The 23,035-nt window shown below is 38.4% G+C and overlaps 2 protein-coding genes across 3 annotated transcripts in view; both read right to left on the bottom strand.

The window, feature by feature from the left end:
- LOC126210081 (casein kinase II subunit beta) overlaps positions 1–23,035 on the bottom strand; it is a 35,530-nt gene that overhangs the window by 8,814 nt on the left and 3,681 nt on the right. Inside the window, exon 1 of one of the 2 annotated variants that reach the window (XM_049939208.1) lies at positions 7,223–7,247. The exons of the other annotated variant lie outside the window; for it this stretch is intronic. The gene's annotated coding sequence lies outside the window, so the exon portion shown is untranslated. Of the gene's footprint in view, positions 1–7,222; positions 7,248–23,035 lie in introns of those variants that run through there. 2 annotated transcript variants of the gene reach the window in all.
- On the bottom strand, positions 640–22,970 carry LOC126210080 (casein kinase II subunit beta). The gene is made up of 2 exons (XM_049939207.1): positions 22,818–22,970; positions 640–4,589 (listed from the first exon to the last, which is right to left on the bottom strand). Exon 2 carries the CDS (start codon positions 4,489–4,491, stop codon positions 3,826–3,828), a length of 666 nt encoding a protein of 221 aa, XP_049795164.1. The 5' UTR covers positions 4,492–4,589; positions 22,818–22,970; the 3' UTR covers positions 640–3,825.

Below are 23,035 nucleotides of genomic sequence, written 5' to 3' on the forward strand. Positions count from 1 at the left end.
GTACTTCAACAGTTAAAACCTCTGCCCATAATTATTTGCTACAAAATTACTTTAATAATGTAGAAGGATACCTTTTAACATAAAGGCCTATTGCCATCTTAAGAATTGTAAAAATGGGAATGTTGGAGGAAAGGTTTTTTGTATGTGTATAAGATTATGTTACCATCTTACAATTTTATAAGAAGTTACCCCATCAGTTTGTAGTATGTTACTCACCACAGCATTTCATTCATAACAATGAAACTGATTTCTCCAAATCATTCAACAAATTGTTAAAATGATAAACAGAGATACAACAGACATTAATAGAGCACTGTAAATGTTCGCTCACTTAGATTACTTGGTTGCCATAGATGGATCTACCTTTGCGCGCGCGTGTGTGTGTGTGTGTGTGTGTGTGTGTGTGTGTGTGTGTGTGTAGATCCATCAGTGCAGAATGTGGATTTGTTGGAAACATGGAGACTTCTTAGGTGACACCCCCTCTACCACTTGTTATTGGATCACACTGTGTATTCAGCTTCATATTTTGTTTTGCTTTGCTTTGCTTTGTGATTTCACTCTTTCTTCCAGAACACCCAAATGTAATACATATAGGTGAACAATAGAAATTAGCTTGCTTCAAACGCTTAGTATGTGACATTTCATTTATTAAGAAATTTTACATTGCAAGGCAAGTTTTGTACTAAAGAGTACTGTAATGAATACAGAGTAAACTTGTAATTGCAACAAATACTGAACATACAAATTATGTGTGTACAACACTACAAAGGAACAGAAATCTTATTTAATATTGACAAAGACTGAGAAAGTAAAGAAGTTCAGACCTGAAGTAAAATTTGAAACTAGTACTAATTACACACATGGCTTGAGTTCCTACTAAATAAGGTAAAGTTTATATTTGAAGTAGCACAATATTTCTATCTTAATTAAGAACACATTTCAAAAATATTTATGTACAATTACTGTGCGAGACCAAGTGTTGTTGATGCACGTACCTTTTATACCTGCAAAGTGTAAAACCTTTCATGACTGACTAGTAATACTTTCTAGTTTAATGACATGAAATAATGAAAGTTTGAAACTATGGTGTCAACAATTGCTGAAAAGTGCATTGTGGAAATACCCATTTTTTTTAATCATATTATCGGAATAGCTAAAAGATGCAGACAATACATACATTCTGCTAAATGGTAATTTATTACCATATTTCTCCAAACAGTTGTGTCAGCAAACACTTGTATAAATTTTGTACTCAAGTATTGTGAAACTTGTCAGCATATAACAAGAACCAAACACAGCAACTATCATTAATTTGGCATATGAGAAAATTCATTCTGTTTAAAAGTATGAGAGAATAAACAGAAGTGAGCATAATACAATGCTTATTTGCTGTTACACATTTACTGACCTCCTGTGTCTGCAATTATAATATTCTCACACCTACATTGTTTGCCTTTGACCCACAAAATTATCACCGCAATAGTAATGGATTAACACTTGTTAAAATAAGTAATTCGATTTTGGTACATTGTTCCCAATAATCTTATAATGCAGAGAGACAGTTACAAACGATGCTATAAGAACACTGTAAAACTGATACAGAACACTGATTCCACTCTTACTATTATGAGAGTGAAAGATTATCTGATACCAAGAGCAGAGCAGCTCAGTTGTTCACAGAATAGCATATTCTTTGGGAAACTCTTAGAATTAACATACATATTTATTGGAATGATCCATCCATAAACAACAGTCATTCCCAAACTCATTTCTGTTTCATGCGTGAAATCACCCAGAAGTACGTAACCATCTACAGTAATTTTTAAAATATACTCTGCTTGTATATAATAATATCCAATTACTATCATAAAAATTCTGTTCCATAGTATTCAAGCCTCCAGAGCATCATGCAATCATTGAGTGTGTTCCTACATGAATATCTGATGAAGTAATGCCATATTCATGAAAAAACAATCCAATTACAAGAGCTTAATTAAACAGTTCACAGTCATGAGACATTCTATGGTTACTCTTAACTGCATCTTATATTTCAATAAATAGTTAAATTACCAAATATGCACTAATTTTGACAAGAGGAGGATCTCAAACAATTATGGTAACAATATTTGACACCCAACTGTTTTAAACCCTACTCCCTTCCATATGTGGAAATTCTTTTTAAAAAATGAAAATCATAAACTTTTCACACGAAGTCAGAATGCCATTAATTGGACCCATGTAGTCTGGTGTCACATTACCAGTATTGATGCAAAGGCTTACATGTTTTCAATTATACACAAACCTAAACTGCCTGTTGAATTAATTAGTTTATCTTTCTGGTAACTTTCAATTACCAATGTAAAAAATATCCTCTGGTATGGCCCTCTGTTACACGAGTGCCATACCATGAAATTTCTTGTTTCAATGCGTGAGATACGCTCATATTACGTATCATTATAACTTTCAATGCTCTCAGAATAAATTTATCACATCAGCTTAAACTTTATCTTTCCTTCAATTTGTAGGAATATTTTTAAAATACTTTTTAATGTACACTGTAATAATAGTTACATATCACAAACATGGGTGGCAGCCCTATTGCGTTCATTAAACCACGTGGTTGTTAAGAAATTTATCAGTACAAATTACAATTTCCTCACTACAATCAATATCCTGGGAATTTTTCCAATCCCTTCTGCCTCTACAAACACAAAAATGTTGAGCCCAGGCCCCACTCTCAGTTCCCAGCATTGTATTATTACAAAATAAGAAGGTTTATGAATCCTTTAAATAAAAAATTAGAAAACTGAAAGTTCTAGTATGTGTAAATAAGTGTCTTATTGTGCCACTACTTCCTAAAATTTTATCTATATGAATGAGCATCAAGCTGAAAAAATTTTATCCAATTAGATTGAATAAACCTCTATCAAAATTACAATCCCTGATGCTGAATAACAAATATGGAAAAGAATTATGAACAGGAGACCAGTTGCAATGGGTAAAGAAATCTTTACCTAGGTTTCAACAAATTTAAATTTGTCTTCTTCAGAAGGTGGCAATTTTACATTAGTATGAACTGATGTATCATCGCCGTTTTTACAAATGTCTGCATGGATCCATTTGTCCAAATTAAAATATAGCCTTAAAAATAGGGTTTGTCATGTAAATATAAATTAGTACATGGATGTTGCAGAGCTCACAAGCGACATTTGTAAAAACGGCGATGATACATCAGTCCATACTAATGTAAAATTGCCACCTTCTGAAGAAGACAAATTTAAATTTGTTGAAACCTAGGTAAAGATTTCTTTACCCATTGCAACTGGTCGGCTGTTCATAATTCTATTACGTGGAACCGTTGCTGTTGTGCAGCTATGTTTAAAATACTGAAATATGGAAAAGATAAATAGTTGCAATACATCATTCCTATGAACAACATGAAATGGGTGCAGCGCATAAAAGGGGAAGATAATGTCATGTGATATTCAATGACAACAATGAACTGTTACATATTCTGTTCTCATAAAATCATTAAATTAATGAAATTCACCCAACCAAACAGTAAACACAATTGAGACAATTTATCCAAGATGTAAATGTACCAGACATAAATACACTCAAATTATTCTGGACTAATTTCAGCACAAGAGGAATGATAAAACACGAAGCACTCCACAACACAATGTATGACAAGTACACTGTGATTAAATTTGGCAGTAGCCCATGTAATATTACATTAACCTACAAAGACAAAGAACGAATATCTATTAAATATTGATGCTAAGAAAAAAGCTGAAAAAGCTCTCTCAGGTGCCAGTCCAAATGTTAACGCTTCCCATTGTTGTAGCTGATAGCACGAAGTGGGGCCTTGAAATTGCTGGCTGCCTGTTGCTGGATCTGGTATGCAAGTGGATGAATCTTGAAGCCATACAGACGTGGGACAAACTGATTAACAGGACGTTTTGGACGATATTCTGGATGCACCATAAAAAGCATCTGCGGGAAACCAGTGCCGAAATAAGCACCGTCCGTATGGTGGTGACGTGATGACTTCGGTGTGTAAACATCCATGCACTTGGGACAGTATGTCTTGACCATCGCCTCCCCAGGTATGTCTGACAATCCGATAGGCAACATAGGTTGACTCTCACAGTACACCCGTGGGCAATGGCCAAAATCTCCAGATTGGTATTTCTCGATCATCTGGCCAATCCCCCGATTGGTCAATATGTACCGAGCATGTATGAGGCCGTACAGCATCTCCGCCGCCTGCTCGATCAGATCTGATTGGTTCGGATTGTCGTCCAGCTCATCATCCGGCTCGAGGTCGAGTATCATGTCTAGAGCCTGACGATAATGGGGCACCTGCTCATTCAAGCCAGTCAGATTGAATTTGTCCTGAATGTAATCCTCGTCCACCTCACAGAAGAACTCATTGCCCCTCAAGCCACAAAACCATGAGATCCAGGATACCTCTTCAGAACTACTCATCTTCAGATCTGTATTTCTCTCTCCTTGCTGATCAGTCAAGGACACTTGTGCAGAGGGGCGCCTTTATAATTTGTTAATGAGGTGAACTTCTATATCATCTGGAACAGAGTGCCAGAGAAATCATTTTCATTAACTTAGTCATTACTGTCAATGAAACATTGAGTATTAACCAATATATTTTTCATCTACATCTACAGCTGCAAGCCACTTTTTCTGCATGGCAGGATACTTTCATCCCTTATCACTCGCCCATCCTCTTGTCCCTTTTTACTTTTCTGCAGAGTGGGGAAAAAAGAAAAAAAAAAGGGGGGGGGGGGGAGAAAATGTACATCAATATGCACACTAAATTCTCCAAGTCATTAACTGTAGTCCCTGAGCATTTTGTACAGCAGAAGGTATGGAGTAAGATTTATTGCCTTTTGGGCACTGCGCCAACCTCTATTGTCTTATCTCCAATTGGAGTTTGCCACACATTTCTGTGGTGCATTCACTACTGCTGCTACTGCAGGTATTTGTCACACAATGAGCAAGTCTTGTTATAATCATCATACACTCTTTAGCACTTCTAACTGGTAAGAATACCAAAGAGATGACATGCGTCTACTCACGAATGGGCTACATAGGAATGTTGTATTTTACTTTACAGACAATCTAGGCTTTACTATACTGCTTCAAAAGTATTTCGATCTGATACTGGCAGTCACAACAATCAAATGCCATGCCTGCTTAATCTTCCATTACTTTAAAAAAAATTACTCTTGGAGAGGGGGGCATACATAATCATTTCTTTGGTACTCATGTGAAAGTTTCATACTCCCATTGATCCTTATGCTGTTTTAATTGTTCTGGTGGTGGCCAATTAAGAGTATAAAATTTTTATTTGATCACTCCAAAGAAAATATGAGAGGGACTGCCAAAAAGTAATGCCTTCGCAGTTTTTATTCTGTTCTCAAAATCGGTAGAGGTAGTATATGTGACACATATTACTCTGTCAACTTTACCCCTTCGCTGACCCAATTAGCAACCCTCTGCTGCTAAAGGGCTCTGAATTGTAGTGAGTAACATAACTACGTCACTGTATGAGAAACATCTTGTTGTAATTGAGTTTCTAACCACAGAAAATGTGACTCCAATTGAAATCCATACAAGGACAAAAGCTGTTTACGGTGATGATTGTATCGACAGTTGTAATGTGCTATGTTGAGTTATTCGTGCTTGTAATGAAGGAAATGGTTGTGCTAACCTCAATGTGTGTGACAGACCTCTGAGTGTTTCCCCAAACGTGAAGACCTTCAAGGGCTTCACTTTGATAGTGACGAAGCAGTGTAAGCACAGGTGAGGTTGTGGCTCCATCAACAACATTTTATAGTGACTGTATCAACAAACTGGTCTCTCACTGGGTGAAATGTATTTGCTGCCAACATCAACATATTGAAAATTAATATGTAGACATAAAGAATGAAGATGTAGAATGTTAAGAGTGTCTGTTTTATTGTGAAAACTTTAAAGTGTTTCCATATGACAGATTTGGAGGCATTACTTTTCAGCAAGTTCTAGTATTAAATATACCAATAGAAAAGTTAATCACAGTCTTCACGCAAAATATTTTTTTCCCCAAAAGTGCCCTGACAGTGGTGTTATTTGCAACTCCACTAATGATCATGCATCATTATATTAACTTCTGATGACTGCCAATATACATAGGGTCTAATAATAATCCACACTTTCAGTCTGCAAATCCTAGCCCAATCAGATATATATTTGGTCACACACATCTATGTATTACAATAAAAGGCTTTAAGAAAGCCGTGAAATAGGACCCTCACTAGAATGGAATTGTCTACTCGGGTCTCTACAACATACGTGGAAAGGGAGACCTGGGTCTTGTATCAGCACTATTCCTGAAATCTTTGCTTATTCCTATAGAGGTGCTACTCAGATTCACCATGTCTAATTTTCAAAGTAGAATCTTAAGTTGTTGACCAGAATCAGGAGTACAACATGTGATAATACAAGAAGTTTGGAACACACTGTACAACAGTATAACAGGGATCTAACTGCCTATCTTACTCTCCTCTCAGAAACTGTGCTTTGTAACATGAAAATAAAACACAAAAAACATCAAAGAATGAGACCAGTCATGGATCTTTATCAGAAATACCAAAAACATAATAGCACCTAAAATCAAAAAGTTTTAATCCCATAGTACATTGAAAGATAAGTAAGAGAACAAGGTAACATTGGAACATAAAAGTGTAGCTATTACCTAAACTGACATATTCTGTATTTGCACGTTTCTGCTGTGTATCACTGAATACCGGCTGGTGCATTACACACTATCAAGAACTTCTTTTGGAAGCTTTTATCTACTAAATGTTCATCAATAAAATGACAGAAAGAATGAAATTTAGAATTTTTATATTTTAGCAAAATACTTGCACGAACTGAAAGCACTGCTTAACTATATATATTGGTAGCCTAACAATTCTTGTATCTCTGCATCCTTTAACTACAGCTTTTTTATTATAAATATTAGTAACAAGTCAGACCTCTCGTACTCCAATGACATCAAAAGCATTTTTTAATAATTACAAACATTTAGTAGTACTTTCTACAACTCAGATGGAACTTCATCTGTGCCAATACTTTTTTCCAATCTTTCCAAGCTGTATCAAAAGTTAGGTGAACCAAGCAATTTTCATGTTTTTGGCACCATCTTGTTTTGACTGACCTGGGTGTTGCTCAGCTTGAAAAGGTGCAACATATTTGTTCCTTAATCACTTCTTTCTTTTCCTCCTCCATAATTTCTCTAAGGAGACAATTCAAATTAGTACCTCTGAAAAGGTCATAATAAATTGTGAAAATGAAAACTGACTTGTTCAATATCACAGTTGGGAAGGACACGGTAGTAACAAAAGTGAAGTAATGGTACCATGAAGTGTGATTATACAAGACTGTTGAAATTGGTAAAATATCAAAGGTCAAAGGTTACCAGGCTTTCACCCCCCCCCCCCTACCCCAGTCACACAAACACAACACTGTGGCACTTTCGTGCTTATACTAAGTGAAGCTGTGATGAAAAAGGATGTTGTTGTTGTGATCTTCTCTGTTTCCTCTATAAATCTTATCTGGTACGGGCCCCAGACTGATGAGCAACATTCATGCATTGGTTGAACGAGGGTTTTGTAATCAACCTCCTTTGTAGATGAACTATACTTCTTGAGATTTTTTTTCCAGTGAATCACACTGTAGCATCTGTCCAACCTGTTATGTGGTCATTTCACTTCAAATTCCTCCATATGCATACTCCCAGATGTGGGTATTTAACAGATGTGAGCACTCCCAGCGTTGTTCTGCAGTTATGTAGTCACACAATACTGCATTTTTCCACCTATTTCTGGGCTATACATTACATTAGTTTTTGTTGAGGGTCAAGTGGCCTAATGTTACTGTTACGCCTCAAGATTTCTGTCTATTAAGAATGACATGCTGTCATCTATTAATTAAGAATTCTTTAATTCAAGTATAAGGCCAATCTGGTATTCTATAGGCTTGTATTTGGTCATACATCAGCAAGTCTGTGGTGACTTCAATGTATATTTTCTATAGGATTCTGGTAGGAAAAATGCTCTGGAAACCTTATCTGTATCCTACAATTTGCTCTCAGTAGTTAACTTTTTAACATGGGTGGATAAAGACAATAGATCCCTAATTGATAATGTTTTCTTTGATGAGGCACGAAGCAAGAAAATAACTGTTTACACCCAGTAACAAATGCTCTCTCTGATCATGATGCACAATTAATCAGGATAAATGACATAGTGCCTTACAGTGTGGATACACCTCAGTGGAAGACAGAATCATTAGCGACTACAGGGCAAATATTTTTAAGAGTAGTTTACAAGAAACAACCTGGGATGAAATTTATAAAGAACCAAATACCAATAAAAAATTTAATCTATTCCAGGATAAATTCATATCAGTATATGAAAATAGCTTTCCACATAAGCTAATCAGGAGGGACATTATACAGCCATGTAAAAAGTCAAGGATCATTAAGGCCATTAAAGTATCTTGTGAAAGGAAAAGGGAAATGTATCCTTTGGCAAGAACAAATAGAAACCCTGCAGTAGTTGTGCACTACATAAACTACTCAAAATTACTAATAAAATCAAAAAAACATGCACATAAAGTCGGAAATAAGTACATCTGACAACAGAGTTAAGGCAATAAGGAATATAGTGAAGCAAGAGACAGGACAACCAAACACACAACTGAACATTACAACTGAATTGAATGGAAGGCTCATGAATGACAAGTCATAGGTAGCAAATGTATTTAATAGTCATTTATTAAACATAGCAGAAAGCATTGGGACTAACAGGTTAAGAGAAAGATCACAGCAATATGTTGAAGAAGCAACTCTCATAAAATTACATCATATGAATGTACCCTTATCTTCGACTTCTGAAATTAAGGTCATACATTCTCTCAAGAATAAAAGCTCTTCTAGTTTTGATGGTGTTTCCAATACAGTACTAAAGATTTGTTCCCATATAATAAGTCCGGTATTGTCTGAAATACGTAATGCATCACTAACTCAAGGCATTTTCCCAAAGAGACGAAAATTTCCCATTGTTAAACCCCTTGTTGGCCCACTTATCTCCATTCACAAACGTTGGCCCACTTCTATCCGTTAACAATAGCAGACAACTGCAGTTTCAAATGCACACAAAAACTTAGTTGTGAAGATTTGACAGTAAAAGGTTTGTGCACAAATAAGAAGCAGTAAAATAATCAAGGCTGGAAACTCAAGTGATACAAATGTTGTATGGATAACCTCATCATATCCAGGATACTGAGTTGCAGATAGGCACAACAAAAAAGGCTGTCACAAAATAAGTTTTCGGACACACACACACACACACACACACACACACACACACACACACACACTCAGAGAGAGAGAGAGAGAGAGAGAGAGAGAGAGAGAGAGTGTCTCTGGCAGCTAAATCCACACTTATTGTAACATTTCATCCTGGATTTTCCATTGTTTGATTTTATCATCATACCGTGTGCTTGAAAATGAATATCTGAGCTTTAAGGCTCTGTAGTATTTATTAAATCCAATTTACATTTATAAATAATATATCATATGAAAGAGCAACCGTAACAAGCGTTTAATGTGAGCACCATTTGTCAAGTGGCACAGATCAAGTCGCTGGGAGACTTCTTTCCAAATCTTGAGCAGGGGGAAAAAATAAATAAAATAAAAAAGGCCTATAAACTTTCCACTGGAATATGACACAAAAAGCATTCAATTTATGGTAGTATCGTTGCAACTGTAACATCTTGTGTGTGTGTGTGTGTGTGTGTGTGTGAGGGGGGAGTTTGCTAACCCCCAGATGCGCAAACACACACAGTGTGTGTGTGTGTGTGTGGGGGGGGGGGGGGGGGGGCAATTCCACTTACGTTAATTGTCGATTCATCACTGAAGAAGACATGATCCAGAAAATCTTCAAGTTCATGCAGTAACATTTTGTTTGCACAGCTGGCACATAAATCCTAGTCTGTAGGCTTTCGAGCTTGTAAAAAAAAAACAAAAAGGACATAATTATGAGCATCTCCACACAAATGTCACTGGAAGCTAATTCACGACTAGCCTTCTGAATTGATTTCTTGGGGCTACATGTGAAAGATCCTCACACTCGTTCCACATGTTGTTCTGTAACTGCTGTGCTGAGTGGCGAATGGTGCTCATATTCTATACTTGTAAAGAAAAACTGAGTCACTTTTTGATTTGATGTATTCTTTATAATTGTTTAAAAACAGTCATATTCATTCTGAAACATTCAGTACAGCCATTTACAGTGAATGCAATAACACTGTCTGGTTTAGATTATCATCACAGAAAGGGAAAATTGACTTTCGACAAGTTACTGCTCAAAAGGTGTAGCTGTGAAGTGATGCCAGTTTTTAAGACAGGTATGGGGAATAAATACTGATGAAGTAGTGGGGCTTGATCATACCTGGGTCAATTGTTGCTATGTTCTCGAGTTAGACTGGGCAGATGACAACTCGAGGAACAATGGTAATGCCTTCCAGCTAGTGAAGCAGACTTATTCTACTGGATGCAGACACCTCACATGCTTTTTAAATTGGTAGGATACAGGAGGTTACAGTGTATACATGAATTATGATATATTAAAAACAAAGATTCCATGACTTACCAAACGGGAAGTGCTGGTAGATAGACATAATAAAAAAACACACAAACACACACACAGAATTTCAAGCTTTTGCAACCAACTGTTGCTTCCTCAGGAAAGATGGAAGGAGAGGGAAAGACGAAAGGATGTAGGTTTTAAGGGAGAGGGTAAGGAGTCATTCCAATCCCGGGAGCGGAAAGACTTATCTTAGGGGGGAAAAAAGGACAGGTATACACTCGCGCACGCGCACACACACATATCCATCCACACATATACAGACACAAGCAGAGATATTTAAAGGCAAAGAGTTTGGGCAGAGATGTCAGTCGAGGCGGAAGTGCAGTTCGTAAAGATGTTGTTGAATGACAGGTGAGGTATGAGTGGCGGCAACTTGAAATTAGCAGAGGTTGAGGCCTGGTGGATAACGGGAAGAGAGGATATATTGAAGGGCAAGTTCCCATCTCCGGAGTTGTGATAGGTTGGTGTTAGTGGGAAGTATCCAGATAACCCGGACGGTGTAACACTGTGCCAAGATGTGCTGGCCGTGCACCAAGGCATGTTTAGCCACAGGGTGATCCTCATTACCAACAAACACTGTCTGCCTGTGTCCATTCATGCGAATGGACAGTTTGTTGCTGGTCATTCCCACATAGAAAGCGTCACAGTGTAAGCAGGTCAGTTGGTAAATCACGTGGGTGCTTTCACACATGGCTCTACCTTTGATCGTGTACACCTTCCGGGTTACAGGACTGGAGTAGGTGGTGGTGGGAGGGTGCATGGGACAGGTTTTACACCGGGGGCAGTTACATGGGTAGGAGCCAGAGGGTAGGGAAAGTGGTTTGGGGATTACGTAGGGATGAACCAAGACGTTACGAAGGTTAGGTGGACGGCGAAAAGACACTCTTGGTGGAGTGGGAGGATTTCATGAAGGATGGATCTTATTTCGGGGCAGGATTTGAGGAAGTCGTATCCCTGCTGGAGAGCCACATTCAGAGTCTGATCCAGTCCCAGAAAGTATCCTGTCACAAGTGGGGCACTTTTGGGGTTCTTCTGTGAGAGGTTCTGGGTTTGAGGGGATGAGGAAGTGGCTCTGGTTATTTGCTTCTGTGCCAGGTTGGAAGGGTAGTTGCGGGATGCGAAAGCTGTTCTCAGGTTGTTGGTGTAATGGTTCAGGGATTCAGGACTGGAGCAGATTCGTTTGCCACGAAGACCTAGGCTGTAGGGAAGGGACCGTTTGATGTGGAATGGGTGGCAGCTTGTCATAATGGAGGTACTGTTGCTTGTTGGTAGGTTTGATGTGGACGGATGTGTGAAGCTGGCCATTGGACAGATGGAGGTCAACGTCAAGGAAAGTGGCATGGGATTTGGAGTAGGACCAAGTGAATCTGATGGAACCAAAGGAGTTGAGGTTGGAGAGGAAATTCTGGAGTTGTTCTTCACTGTGAGTCCAGATCATGAAGATGTCATCAATAAATCTGTACCAAACTTTGGGTTGGCAGGCCTGGGTAACGAAGAAGACTTCCTCTAAGCAACCCATAAATAGGTTGGGATACGAGGGGGCCATCCTGGTACCCATGGCTGTTCCCTTTAATTGCTGGAATGTCTGGCCTTCAAAAGTGAAGAAGTTGTGAGTCAGGATGAAGCTGGCTAAGATAATGAAGAAAGAGGTTTTAGGTAGGGTGGCAGGTGATCGGCGTGAAAGGAAGTGCTCCATTGCAGCGAGGCCCTGGGCATGCGGGATACTTGTGTATAGGGAAGTGGCATCAATGGTTACAAGGATGGTTTCCGGGTGTAGCATACTGGGTAAGGATTCCAGGCGTTCGAAAAAGTGGTTGGTGTCTTTGATGAAGGATGGAAGACTGCATGTAATGGGTTGAAGGTGTTGATCTACGTAGGCAGAGATACGATCCGTGGGGGCTTGGTAACCAGCTACAATGGGGAGGCCGGGATGTTTGGGTTTGTGAATTTTAGGAAGTAGGTAGAAGGTAGGAGTGCGAGGTGACGGTGAACTATGATAAATTTATAAGTGACTCAGACTAACTAATACCAAATATTCAAAAATTGGTCAACAATTATTCTCAATAACACTTCTTACCATTTTGTATTTGTGACAATGCATCTACACAGCAATGTGAAAAGAGGAGATGGTGGATTGACTTCAGTGTCACAACATCAAAGTAAGTGGTGACCTTAATTTTTGTGCATTGTGGAGTATAATATAGGATGTGTCAACAGGGAAGGTGGGCATCATTTCTGTTTTTTCAAAATCAATTTCGAATGCAACCTTTGTCACTAATTGCTCTGGCTCTTCTCTCTGAAACTTTACTTCATCAATACTGTTTGCTAACAACACCAAATCATCTGCAACCCTAAGACGATTAAATCAAATCTTTCTTCCAATCTTAACAGATGGTGGACACACCTTGTTCCATTCAAGCACGATTTTCTCTAGCATATAATTAAACAGCAATGGAGACACCTTCAAAATCTCAAAAGGTTCAGACAATTCATTTCTGAACCTTACTCTCGATTTAATATTTCAAAGGGTGACCACAATGTGGTTGAAAAGTTTCTGATACAAACCAAATTCTGTAAAGATAGACAGTAGTGAATCAGGATGGATACTATCACAGGCTTTTTTTTTTTTTTTAAATCGACTAAGGTGATCACTAACTTCTTGTTGCTGGCCCTTTGGTGTTTCATTATCCATTTAGACCAATAATTTGATAAGGGCAGCTTTGTCCTGCACAAAAACTTCCTTAATATTCAACTAATTCACCGTCAAGATGTTCATGAATTCTGAAATACAGAACCTTACAAAATATTTTTTAGCAGTATCCAGCAAGGATATACCTCTGTAATTATTTGGATCTGATCTATGTCCTACCTTGTGTAGTGGACGGATTAAGTCAACATTCCATTACTCTGACAATTTCTCAGTATTTCAAATGACAATAAGATGTTTGTGTAAATTCAGAATAGTTTGTATACTTGCATACTTATAAATTCTGCCACGTGTTTGTTCCTTACCAGCCACTTTGTAATTCCAAGGTGAATTAATCGCTCCTTGCAGTGCATATGGATGTCATCATCATCATCATCATCATCATCATCATCATCATCATCATCATCAATTGCCTTCCAGCGAGCCGGGTAGGAACTTTGTGAGCGATATGCCTCCATTGGTTTCTGTCCTGGTATAGCTTTCCCCTTCACCACTATATCTCATGTTACTCTACTTTTGAGATCTTCCTTAACCTGATCTGTCCATCTCTGCCTTCTAGGCCACTCAACTGGTCTTCTTCCTGGTACCTTCATCTTCAAATACTGGCGTGTAGTTCAAGTCGGGTGCATTCACTTCACATGACCGAGCCTCTTCAATCTCAAAGCACTCATCCTTTCCTCTGTAATCGCTCCTGACTATCTCTCTTAGTTTGTTGTAGAGCTGAACTAAGGAACTTCATTTAACATGCTTGTATTTGACTCTCTTCTTTCTTATTTATGACACGGGCCTCTAGACTATACACCATGATTGGCAGGAGGTAAGTTTTGTACCTGGTCTGTTTGGTTCTTAGAGGGATTTCCTTGTCCCAGATGGATTTCATATTTGGTGGAAGAAGCTACCTTCTCTCCCCAAATGGTGATGTCATCAGCGAAAACAAAAGCACTGAGATCTTAATTTTCTTCTTCCTTCATTTCTTTCATGATTGTGTCCATAAGTGTAATGAAGAGTAAAGCGGAGAGCAAACTGCCTTGCTGAACACCTCTCTTTGTCTTAAACCATTTTGATATTCCACCTCCTACTTGTACACTGCTCTCTCAACCATCGTACAGCATCTGGACTTTTTTAATTAATGAATCAGGAACATTATGTTATCTCAAGCATTCCCATATTTTATTCCTCGGTACACTGTCATATGCTTTTTCCAAATCCACAAATACCATTATCAAGACCTTTCCATTTTCCTAATAATTCTTCATTGACTGACAGAGGAAGAAAATGAGATCAGTTCCCCTATTACTTCTGAACCCACGCTGTTGTTCCTCAACTGGTGTTCTAGAATTTTCTGCAATCTTTTTTCTATGACCTTTTCCATGATCTTAAGGCAGTGTGATTCCTTGGTAGTTGGTGCATTTCTTTCTACTACCTTTCTTGAACAATGTTGTTATAATTCCTTTTTTCCATTCATCTGGCACTATTTTTTCTTTCCATATCACCCACAGCACCCAGTGTAACCATTGTATTCCTTGGATTCCTGCGGCTTTAATCATATCCACTGTCAGCTCATCTACTCCAGCTGCCTTCCAACTTTTCATCAGTTTCAGGGAATTCTCAGTTTCTAACCAAGAGATTGGATCCTGCTCCTCCTCTAATTCAATGACTTTGGTGTCAATTTCTTGTGCGCCTTCCCCATTCAGTAAGATTTCAAAATAATTCTTCATCTCTTCCCTGTTACCTTCCATGTCCCTGGTAATATCCCCATCCTCTGTTTCAATCTCTTTGATGTCTTCTCTATCAGATCTTTTACTTTTCGATAACCTATATAGCAGATTTGGTTCCCTTTGCTATCCTGCTCTAGTTTCTGGGTGAATATTTCCCAACTCTTCTCCTTTCTTCTTTCACAATTGTCTTTGCTTGGAGTTTCTTTTGTTGGTATTCCTTCTCCACTGTTCTCACCTTGTGTTCATCTTTTGGCACCAGCCCCTGGCTCTGATTTCTTTTTTCAGACTCCATGCTTTTCTTTGCCATATTACATTTTTAATTGCATCTTTTACTATATTGTTCCATCAACTGGTTTCTTTGTCTTTCACATAACCCTCTGTTTTGCCACATGTCTGCACAGCACTGTTAACTATTGATGTTTTAAATAGGTTCCACTCTTCCTCTACACTACCCCTTTCGGTTTTTGGCAATTTTTGTGCTACAATATTTTGGAAACTTTTCTTATTTTCTTCTTCTTTCAAGTTATACTCCTTAATTTTTGGTATTCTCTGTACAACATTCAATCTTTGCATCTTGTAATTTAGATCAGCTACTAGTAACCTGTGGTCGCTATCCAAGCGCTCACTTGGTATGACTTTAGTGTCCCTTACTTTTCCTCCAATTAATTTGTCCGTTAATATATAGTATATAACTGTCTTAGATTTGCCATCCCAGCCATATCTAGTAAGCTTATGGCTATCTTCACTAAAAGGTGATACCTTATGCACAGATTTAGAATTTCTTCTTCCTCAACATTTCGTCTTCCATATCCAAAAGCGCCCAGATGTAAAGACCTCAATATTTTCACCTGGGAGACAATACATGTTTTGCACCACACTGCATACACATTCACATATCCTCTATACTTCTTTTCTGGCTTATACTAGTTTCCCTTCCCTTATTTCTTTAGATTCCAAGAGGTGAACAATTAAGTGTCACAGAGTGAGAATTTAACAGCCCCTTTCCAATTATCATCTGAAGACCTTTCTACCACTGTAATGCTGATTATTCAACCAACCAGTTGTAGGAACATTCTAGTAGAATGTAAATACTTTTTGATCAAAGGAGTGGTCTCCTTTAATCCATGACTATTCAATAACTTCTAGATGCACTGAAATTGGATAAAATAATAAGCATTTCACTCCTAAGGCTAATGACACACAATAATTTGCACTGAATTTGTGGGTCACTCAACTGCGCGGTCAACAGTGCCTGTACAAAGTCCCAATTTTTTAACATTCCAATTTTGCCACTGTCATGAATGATGGTGATGATATGAAGAGGACAACACAAATACCCAGACCCCGGGCAGAGAAAACCCCCAACCTGATGAGGAATCAAACCCAGGACCCTGTGATCCAGATTGGTTAGTGGGATTAAAGGGACCAGACTGCTACGGTCATCGGTCCCTTATTCCAAGCACTAAAAACACACACAGAGAATAAAAACGATCAACAGACTAGAGCACAGACGACACAGAACAAGAGAAACTGAGACAAAGACCTGACAAAACGAACTAAAATCACACAGTGTGTGACGGTGGTTGGCCGACCATAGAAATAAAAAAGGAAAAGCCAACCACTTAAAACACATTAAAAAATCAGTTTAAAACCGGAGGCCAAAGGCCAGAATCCACACAAAACAATAAGATAAAACAGAAACACTTAGATTAAACGATAAAAAACCCCTGCCCGAATAAAACGTAAAACTAAGTCAGCCATATAGAGTCATCTGTTAAAAGGGCAGGGAGCATGTCAGGCAGTGCGAACGACTGCCTGAGCACAGCTAAAAGCGGACACTCCAATAAAATATGGACCACAGATAAAACGGAGCCGCAGCGACATAGAGGTGCGTCCTCACGGCGCAATAAGTGGCCGTGCGTAAGCCGAGTATGCCCAATGCGCAGCCAGCAGAGGACAACAGACTCCTGGCGGGAGACCCGCATGGACGACCGCCACACAGTCGTCGTCGCCTTGATTGAACGGAGTTTGTTGGGCGTGGGCAGATTGCGCCATTCAGCGTCCCAAACCGAAAGAACTTTGCGGCGTAAGACTGCCCGCAAATCAGTCTCCGGGAGTCCAATCCCCAGAGACGATTTACTAGTGGCCTCTTTCGCCAGGCAGTCAACATTCTCATTGCCAGGTATCCCAACATGGCCTGGGGTCCACACGAAGACCACAGAGCGGCCGCAACGTGCAAGAGTATGCAGAGACTCATGGATAGCCATCACCAGACGAGAACGAGGAAAACACTGGTCAAGAGCTAGTAAACCGCTCAGGGAATCGCTACAGATAACGAAGGACTCACCTGAGCAGGAGCGGATATACTCTAGGGCACGAAAGATGGCGACCAGCTCAGCAGTGTAAACGCTGCAGCCATCCGGCAAGGAACGTTGTTCGGAATGGTCCCCTAGAGTTAGCGCATACCCGACACAACCAGCAACCATTGAACCGTCAGTGTAAACAATTCCAGAGCCCTGATACGTGGCCAGGATGGAATAAAAGCGGCGGCGGAAGGCCTCTGGAGGGACTGAGTCCTTCGAGGCCCGTGCCAAGTCGAACCGAAGGCAAGGGCGAGGAACACACCACGGGGGTGTACGCAGAGGTGCCCGGAAAGGAGGTGGAACAGGGCTGTGATCCAGAGGCAGCAATGATAGCCACTAGACCATGAGCTGCGGACCTAAAAATCTTGAGAAGCCAGCTGCCACAAAATCTCTATTATTAACGTACATGGTTGCATATAAATATCATGATAGATTACTTCAACAGGCAAAATACTGTCAGCTAAATGTTATAATGGGAAAAAACTTGAACTTACCATCACAAAGAGAGATCATTAAGACGATTGTAAGCCCTAATTAAAGACCATTAATAAAGAAGTGACCACTGAGCTCAATATGCAGTAGAGGCGAAAGCAGAAAAGAAATTAGTAACATGGGAATGGCAGATATAAACCAAAAAATTCATAGTAAAAAGCTCTTGTCAAACCTTTTATAAGCCAGCAGAATGTAAAGATGACAACTTCCAAGTGCTGACAACTCCAAACATGTAATGTGATGTAATGCTTTTACTTTTACATTGCTCTCTATTGTAAGGAAAGCTTATTTTATCAAAAGGAACAAAGACGAAAGGTGTATAGAGCCAATACTTCGACCAAATGTGAAGAGGAGGAAAAAGGATGACTGTTTATATAAAGTTTTGGGTCACTGCATTATTGTTTTCCATTAGTTGTATGGCAACACTGAAAGGAAAGGTAACCATTTTGGATAATAATGATCATTCTACAGGCAGGTGTACTTCCCAGTAACAGATTGCATATTCCATGATTTTAATGTGTCATTCACACAGCTAAAACTGCCTAAAACGTATCACCTTACATAAAGTACAAGTTTAAGATAAACAACACAGCTCACATATGTAAATGGTCAGTAATTAGCAATTACTACTCTTAAGGTGCACCTACACAATGCCTTTTTTCTGTTCAACTTTAGCATGCGGTGCAAATTTCCAACAAAGCAAGCATTCATGTGCATGTACGCAACCGTAATTTGTTTGAAATAAAAGTGGGCATCATAGAGCATTGCTGGCTACATTTAATGTTAATCATTTCCATTGTTTAGCCAATAACAAGAAGATGGTGCCCATTGTGTGTTTCATTCTGTATAATGTTGGGTAATGCTTTTAGTTGATTTATGCACAATGACACCTGTTGACGTTGAAAGGAAGTGCACTGAAATTTACAGATTACACACAGACAGACGAAAGTTTTATAGAGCTCTGCTTCTAAAGATTATCTGAACAAAAATTTGAGATATGATGCCCGTAATGCCAAGTGGAGTCTTCACATGGTGGAAAATAAAAACTAGATAGTAAAAATTTTCTGATCATATGACTTAAAGAATATGATAAATCTTTGTGTAGGAAAACAGAGAAGTAGCATACAACATTATTAAAAGTGCAGGTAAAAAACTGAACAATTATTCGTGCTCTGGCAACTTTATGGTACAAAAACTGAGGCATGTTACAACTGAAAGAGATGGCACAGGTGGAGCTCATAAAACTAGAAACTGAATTGCAGGATATTGAGGATGCAAATACAAATTTGGAAAACACAGTCTTCATTGTAGTGGATTCTGGGTCTTTGACCTTCCCTAATTTGTGGAATCCAAGCACTTTTTGAGAGAGAGAAATTGTATAAATATTGGTCTTGTAAAATAAAATATAAATGGCCTTACAAAAGCCAACTAACCAATGGTTTCAGAAATAACCCCTGAAATGTAAAATAAGTAGCTGAAACATGTATGTGATCACTGGTTACTAAATAACAAAACATTATTGACTGCCATACTGCTGCAAGAACTGTAACAGTAGCTTCCCTGAAGATACACATTCTCAGTTTCCCAAGCAGAAAAATCAGAATCTCTATCACAGTCTTCAGAAATTTGCAATCATAACCTCTTCACCACTTTGTGTTATTTATATAGCACTTTACCCATAGTTGCATCCTGCCTCCCTTTTTTGAGGTCTGTCATCACTATAAAAACAGAACAAAAATGTGGATCAACAGCAGATTGCTTCAACAATTAGGCAATGTATAGACACGAAAGCACACACGAGGATCAACAGCATATTGCGCCTACAATCAGGAAATGTGTGGACATGAAAGCACACACGAGGATCAAAAGCAGATTGCTTCTACAATTAGGCAATGTGTGGACATAAAAGCACACATGTGTATAGTAAGTTTGTTTCACTAATATTTGTGCATTCGCTTTTATTTCCATGCATCAGCACTTGTGCAGAAGGAAAAGAGCACTGTGTGGCGATAACTTCATACATTATTTCATACATTCCACATAATCGGTGGAGTGTTTCGAACACTCCTCATGAACATTAACTTCTTACCGGCTAATAAGGGAGTCCGTGGTGGGGGAGTTGGGAAAGCGGGAGGGGAGCAGAAGGGGCTGGGTGGGAGGAAGGGTGTGTTTACTCCAAAGAAGATATTAAATGTAAGTGGACTACTTTATGGATCCTTACGGAAAGGTTATCTGAGAGAAATATTCAGACGAAGCCATTAATTTGACTCATGTTTTTCCTCAAAGGAAGATGTAAAAAAAAAAAAAAAAAAAAAAAAAAAAAAAAAAATAGGTCACATTGTCTCCTGTTACACCACTTTATCCCTCACAACAGAGTTATATCGCTGAAAGTACTCCTGTATAAGGAAAAACTTAATACACATGCAAAAATTACACTCACACATTGCCTTTTTCATCTATCTCTGACATATTCATTAGCTCTTGCAAGCCACAGTTCAATATGATAAAATATGCACAGAAATAAATTTTGTAAATACTGCATAGCAGTAGTAACATTCCAGTATGTAACTTTCCATGATCACTGATCTTTTTAGGCAACCATGCCAACAGTTTTGCTGTTATAGTTAAGAAAAAACTGAGAAACGCTGAATCATGAGACATAACATGGGAATAATTTTGATGAGCACTCTGAATGTTTCTCTAGAGTTCAAAGCCTGTCCAGTATTGTGATAAATTCATATGGTAACTAGCTACCAACAGTTGTAAGCAAGGAAACTGGAAGCCTACAGACATAGATATATGAGGAATGTCTAGTTCTACTTTCTAAAGTAAGCAAAGCTTTTAAAAAACTCATAAAAACATTTATTTTCAGATTGGAATTTCTTTTTACAGGGAAGAGCATTTCTTCAACCAATTTTTCTAAGTAGTTGCCATCACTGTTCAGACATCTTCCAAAGCAGGAAATCAACTTTCCTATACTCTCTTCAGAGAACAATGCTGAGAGTGAAGACAGCCACTGCTGAACACCATTTTGTGCTTAGTTTTCTGCTTGTTGAAATCCTTCCCAGGTGTGAAATAGTCGATGTGGTATGATACCGTGAAATGCTGAGAAAACTTCAGCACACAGTTCAAAACAAAAGGCAAGACATTGCATTGCTCCATAACACCACACACTATTCTGCTGGTGTCACTCAAAATCTTATCAACAATTCAGTTGAGAGCAGTGCGATCATTTGCCATAGGGCCCTGATCCCGCATCTTCTGACCTACCACTTGTTGAACTTTAAGTTAGAGGAAGACACTTTGACAGTAATTATTCTGCAAAAAGATGGTTTTCAGCAATGGCTGTCTTCAATGGTGACATCTTTCTATGAAGAGAGCATACAAAAGTGGATTTCCCATTGTGACACATGTCTGAACAATGGTAACAACTATGTAGAAAAATGGTACAAGAAATGCTCTTCCTCACAAAAATAAATTTTGGTTTGAAAAATATTTTTGTCCTAATCTGTACTTACTTTCCGGAATGCCTTGTAGAACACAGCAAAGCAAATAGCACTACCACATTTCTACGGGTAATTCAATTTCTGGATTCAAGATCTCAAACACCCACTCTGGTATCAATTACAATACACGTGAGTTAATATAGTTCATAAATACAGCATGCACACAAACTATCATAAAATCCAGATTAACTACACACTGCTGATGTTCACCCACAATTGAAACTGATCCTCACAGAATTCTGACAACGCTCTTTTGCAGTGTGATATTGTGAAAATGTTTCGTGAAACAGATGGACAAACCACTATGGTTTATGGTGCAATCAATGAGTGAATAAACTGCTTAAAAGGAAGTTATAAATGATAAACATACGAAATTAAGAGAATAAAAGAAGTAACTCTCAAACCATGTGGCAGAAGAATGCACACAAGAGGGCTGCTCATTAGGTTGTTTATCAAGAAAACGTTTTTATTACCCTCACAGTACTGCATAAATAAAATCATGATGAAAATGTAATTCTTCTCAAATTTCTTGCAAGAAAAACGCCTCTCCTGCAGGCAGCAAATAACAAAAGATTAACAACGAAGAAAAAATGCAAATTCCTCCCACAAATTGTCATTTTCCCAGGTTTTTCCTTTCGTGCTCAATATTATCTCTCTCTCTATAATTTTTGTTTCTTATCACGTGCTTTAAAATATGTAGGCTATGCAGTTCCACATTTACCAATCAGTATGGACTGTAATACTTTACCATCTTCATTTCCTGGGCCTAATGAATATTGTGATTGCGACATATATCCAAATATATAAAAGAATAGTTGTCGGCTTAGCTTTATCGTTTCCAATGTGCTTTGGGAAGATTTCCAGCTCCTTCCAACCTACTGTGTGTGCCAATGCATGTCCACCCCATTCACTTTATCAATTTGGCTTAATTGTTACAAAATTCGACTTGTTGAATTGGACATTATATCCTTCCATGCCACAAACTCATTTCCATCTATTTCTCGTCAGAAAATAAATGGGAGACACCTAACATTTTTCAGGTATACACCTACGTTCTGCACTTCATGGACAGATTCCTTACCAGGATATTCCTAGCTACTTATGTAAATATTATATACTTTTTAGAAAAGCGACATGTTATTTCTGGCGATAAGACGAAAGTACAGTCAACTAATTAACACAACACAGTTCCACGAGATCCCATACAAACTAAAATTAATTTCGGACATTGCAGGAGAGAAAGTAAAACTTACATAAAAAACTTATGTATGTCCACACACAAAAATCGTTAGCTGAATGAAAAATGTACTTGCCTTCAACACTAACGCCCACAAAAATCTATACAACACACTTTCGCTTTCCCGGTGTACTAACCTATTGCAAACCAACAATTCACGTAATAACGAACAAAAGAATAGCGACATGGTACAGCATCGTGTCAAGGATGACATTTGTCATTTAATTTTTGTAGCGGAAATAATAATTATTCACTTTTTTCCGTCATGAATTAATGCAGAATAATATTTATACG

Source organism: Schistocerca nitens, chromosome 10, assembly GCF_023898315.1.
Source record: "Schistocerca nitens isolate TAMUIC-IGC-003100 chromosome 10, iqSchNite1.1, whole genome shotgun sequence".
Lineage (NCBI taxonomy): Eukaryota > Metazoa > Arthropoda > Insecta > Orthoptera > Acrididae > Schistocerca > Schistocerca nitens.